This window comes from Aquarana catesbeiana, linkage group LG05 (assembly GCF_042186555.1).
Source record: "Aquarana catesbeiana isolate 2022-GZ linkage group LG05, ASM4218655v1, whole genome shotgun sequence".
NCBI classification, from domain to species: domain Eukaryota; kingdom Metazoa; phylum Chordata; class Amphibia; order Anura; family Ranidae; genus Aquarana; species Aquarana catesbeiana.
The window spans coordinates 306,496,788-306,501,046 of NC_133328.1; the positions used below are offsets into that span (position 1 = coordinate 306,496,788).

The 4,259-nt window shown below is 44.2% G+C and overlaps 1 protein-coding gene across 1 annotated transcript; it reads right to left on the reverse strand.

Annotated features, from left to right (window-relative positions):
• Window positions 1–325: 325 nt before the first annotated feature.
• Window positions 326–3,982, reverse strand: LOC141146004 (protein NYNRIN-like). The gene has a single exon (XM_073632782.1). The coding sequence runs from the start codon at window positions 3,980–3,982 to the stop codon at window positions 326–328; it is 3,657 nt and encodes a 1,218-aa protein (XP_073488883.1).
• Window positions 3,983–4,259: the final 277 nt, after the last annotated feature.

Below are 4,259 nucleotides of genomic sequence, written 5' to 3' on the forward strand. Positions count from 1 at the left end.
CTCAACCGTGTCTCTTGAATCAACAAGGATCCGTTTTGAAAGCTCATGACTCTATCCCGGTAGTCAGTGATATTCCCAGCAACGCCATTAACCCAGACTAAATGATTATCAATGGGACTCCACCAATAAACTTGCTTCCCCACAGTTCCTACAATGGCCACAGGCAATAAGACAGGTTCCCCCTCTATGCAGTAGACCGGATTCTTCTCCACGATCACGCTGATGAGTGGTCCAGTCTCCTCTCCCTTGGTATGTCCGAACAGATGGAGCAGGATAACAATCCACATTGACTTCATGGCTCTAAAAGGGAAGAAAGCAGCACATTTTAGTTGATTTCTTTGGCTCCATGGAACTGTTTCAGTTGGTTCGCATGAACCCATTTATCTTGTGTCTTTTTGCCCGCTTCTATTCTGATTTTATATACAGACGGACTTAATTTATCAATAATGGAAAATGGGCCTCTCCATTTTTGACATAAACTGTTATCCAGGGGACGTAGCTCCAAGAACATAACTCGGTCTCCTATGGCCCAAGTGCATTCTCGAACCCCTTTGTCAAAATACGCCTTGGCTTTCTTTTGACTTTTCCCCATTTGTGCTGCGGCAAATACATGGATCTCTTTTAACGCTTTTTGGAGTTTAAGGAGGTATTGGTCCATTGACAGTCTGTCTATTGTAGGGGTATGCATCTCTAGCCAGAGATGTTCAGGGAGTCTCATCTGTCTACCTGTCAGCACTTCAAAGGGTGTCAACCGGGTAGCATATGAGGGAGTTGCTCGGATGGCCATGGCCAGTAATGGCAACAGATTATCCCAGTTCTTACCATTGATGTGGACAAATTTTTTTAGCATTGTCTTAATCTGCCGATTGGCTCTTTCAACCTGACCTGAAGATTCTGGGTGATATGGAATGTGAAACTTTTGCTCCACCCCTAACATCTCTAGGCAGGTTTTTACCATCTTTCCCGTAAAATGGGTCCCCTGATCTGACTCTATTGATGCTGGGAGCCCCCATCTACTGAACACCTGTTCCACCAAAATCTTAGCCGTAGTTTGTGCAGTGTTACTTTTGGTTGGGAAAATCTCTACCCATTTCGAAAATAAATCTGTGACTACCAAAATGTATCGGTTGTTTCTAGAAGTGACTGGCAAGGGTCCCATGTAATCCATTTGTAAGGCATTCCATGGCCCTTCTTTCAGTCGGATTCGTAAAGGGGCATTGATCTTCCTTGGTGCGGGGTTAACCTGTGCACAGACAATACAATTGTCACAATACTGCTTCACATCTGTCATCATGGAAGGCCACCAACCTATGTTCTTGAGCCGCTCACCTGTTTTCTCTGACCCTTGATGACCCCCAGTTGGCAGGTCATGCACTATGTAAATCATTTCATTCTGGTATTTTTCAGGAACCACCCACGTTACTTCATCTCCCTGATGCAACAATACCTTTTTATCTTCTGATAATTTGAGGTGTTTTATGTACTTTGCCAAAGTATTCCCCTCAGAGAGTTCCCCAGTCTCATTTTGCAGTTTTTGCATGATTTCCTTAATGTTATCATCCTGCCTTTGTATGTCCGAAATATCCGGAACTTCTATGCAGGATTTTGTGAGGGCACAAACAATGGGGCACAAGACTGGGTCTGGCAAATTCGAAGGAATTTCCCAGATCTCCCCTCCCTGTGCTCCTTGTTTGGCCAAGCAATCCGCCACCTCATTTTGTTCCCAGTATGGGGCAGTACCTGAATGACCTTTTACTTTGCACACCCATGGTTTGACTGGCAACTTTTGCACCAATGATACAATATATTTCAACAGGGATGCATGTTTAAGTGGAGACCCATCTGAGGACATGTACTGGTGGGTGTGCCAGAAGGGCAGAAATTCTGTAAGAGCATTACAGACCCACGCAGAATCTGAGTATAAAACAATTTCTTGGTCCCCTTTCATCAGTTCTAGGGCATGAGCGATTGCAGCCATCTCAGCAAATTGTGCTGATTTGACTTGACATGACCGAAAGATTGATGTTTGGGTTTTTGCTTGTGGATTGATAAAGTATATTCCAAATCCTGCATGTGGGGACCCCTCCACGTAAAAACATGATCCATCTGTGAAAATTTGGACTGCGTTTTCAGGGACTGTTTCCTTTGCTGACAAAGGTCTAAAGAATTGTTGCGCAGATGATTGGGGGGTGATCTCACATTCATGTGGTACTCCCTGGTAAAGGAGGCCATGGGCCCTAGTGGACGGATTATTTGTGTGTTGGACTTTAATGTCTCGGTCTTGAAGCAACAGTGCCCAGTGGGCTAATCTGGCATTAGATACATTGCCATCCTTCACTCGGTCTGTAAGTAAAAATTTAGTGGGAGTGTGCGTTGTGTGCAGGATGACTGGGTTAAGCCCTATGATGTACGTGAAGTATTTCACTGCCCAAAACGTAACTAGGAGGTGTTTTTCACATAGAGAGTACTTCATTTCCACAGGAGACAAAAGTTTAGATGCATATGAAATGGGTCTCTGTTGCCCATGGATTTCCTGTGACAGAACAGCTGACATGGCTGTCTCTGATATGGCAGTCTCAATGTGAAAGGGCAGTTGGTACTCTGGGTTGGCTAACGCTGGCGCTTGCGCTAAAGCTTTTTTAAGCTCCTGCACTGCATTGGTGTGTTGCTCAGTCCAGTGCCATTGGGTATCCTTTTTTAACAACTCATACAGAGGTGCAGACTTTTGGGCAAAATCAGGGACGAAAGCCCGTGAATAATTTACCAATCCTAGAAAAGATCTCAGAGTAGGGATGCTCACTGGCAGAGGTAATTGTAGAATGGCTTTTACCTTTTCGGTTGCTATCTTACGCCCGTTTGCTGTCACTGTAATCCCAAGAAAAGACACAGATTCCTTCAACAATTGTGCCTTGATGGGATTACACTTCAGTCCCGCCTTTCCTAGGATCTGCAGAAGTTCCTCCAATAACCGCAAATGCTCTTCTTTGTCGCATGTGGCTAGCAACAAATCATCAACGTACTGGAAAAGATTCTTTGGAGAAGAAAAATCAATTAAAATATCTCTCATGGTTGCATGAAATAACGTAGGAGAGTTATGGAATCCTTGAGGGACAGAATTGAACGTATACTGTTTTCCCAGAAACGTGAATGCAAATTTGTATTGACATTCTTCTGACAAAGGTAATGACCAAAAACCGTTCGATATATCCAATACGGTGAAATATTTGTGTTTGGGATTCAACATGCTCAAGACATCCGGGACAGATGCAACTGTGGGGGCGCAATTGTTTGTAACACTGTTCAATTTGCGGTAATCAATTGTTAATCTCCACGAATTGTCAGTACTTTTGCGAATTGGCCATATTGGCGCATTTGTTGTGGATACACATGGCCTGATGACCTTTTGGTCAAGCAGTGAATCTATGGTTTCCTGTATGTAGCTGATAGCTTCCTGTGGAAAGGGGTATTGTTTTTGCGGAGGTGGGTCTGGCCCACTGATGTGTATTACCGTATTTACCTTTCCACAGTCATGTTTATGTGTTGCAAAGGATCCCTGCTGTCTTTCTATCACCGGCTGTAGAAGCTGATGTTCTGGGTGATCTTTAATGATCTCCAGTATGTTATATTTTGAATCATTGAGTTTGATGGCTGCAATTGTGTGAGAATCAGGTATCACTATGGTGCTACCCTGATCAGTCGGAGCCCCTTGCAATAGTAAAAGGTTGGTCAGATCTAACATACATCCATTTGGAATTAAGAAGTCTGAACCCAGGAGGCTGGTTTCATTTGGCAAACACATTAATGCTACTGGCTGTTTTAGGGATAACTCACCAATTTGGATTGTCAGTGGCTTGGACAAGGCAGACTCAACATTATGTCCAGCAAAGCTCTGGAGATTCAACGGCTTTCCTGAAGATAGTGATGAGTTTAAGGGATCTTTGTCATGAATAATTGAAATGGCCGCACCCGTATCTAGAAGCATAGTACATTGACGGCCCCTAATCAATGCTGACACTACAGGGCGCCCACACCTATCCAGAGAAATAGGTGCTAAAATTTTGGGGCCTTGTGGTTGTCACCATTGACGACGGTCAGCCTCTGTCTGAGAAGCTACCTGTACTTCCTTTCCAGGGCCTCCTTGAAAGGCCTGTAATTGTTGTCGTAACTCTGCATAAGTAGGAGCTCTTTGTGTCTCACTGACATGCTTGCCCTCTGATGGGTGGCTATAAGAGTTTCCTCTTCCTCTGCCTCTGCCTCTG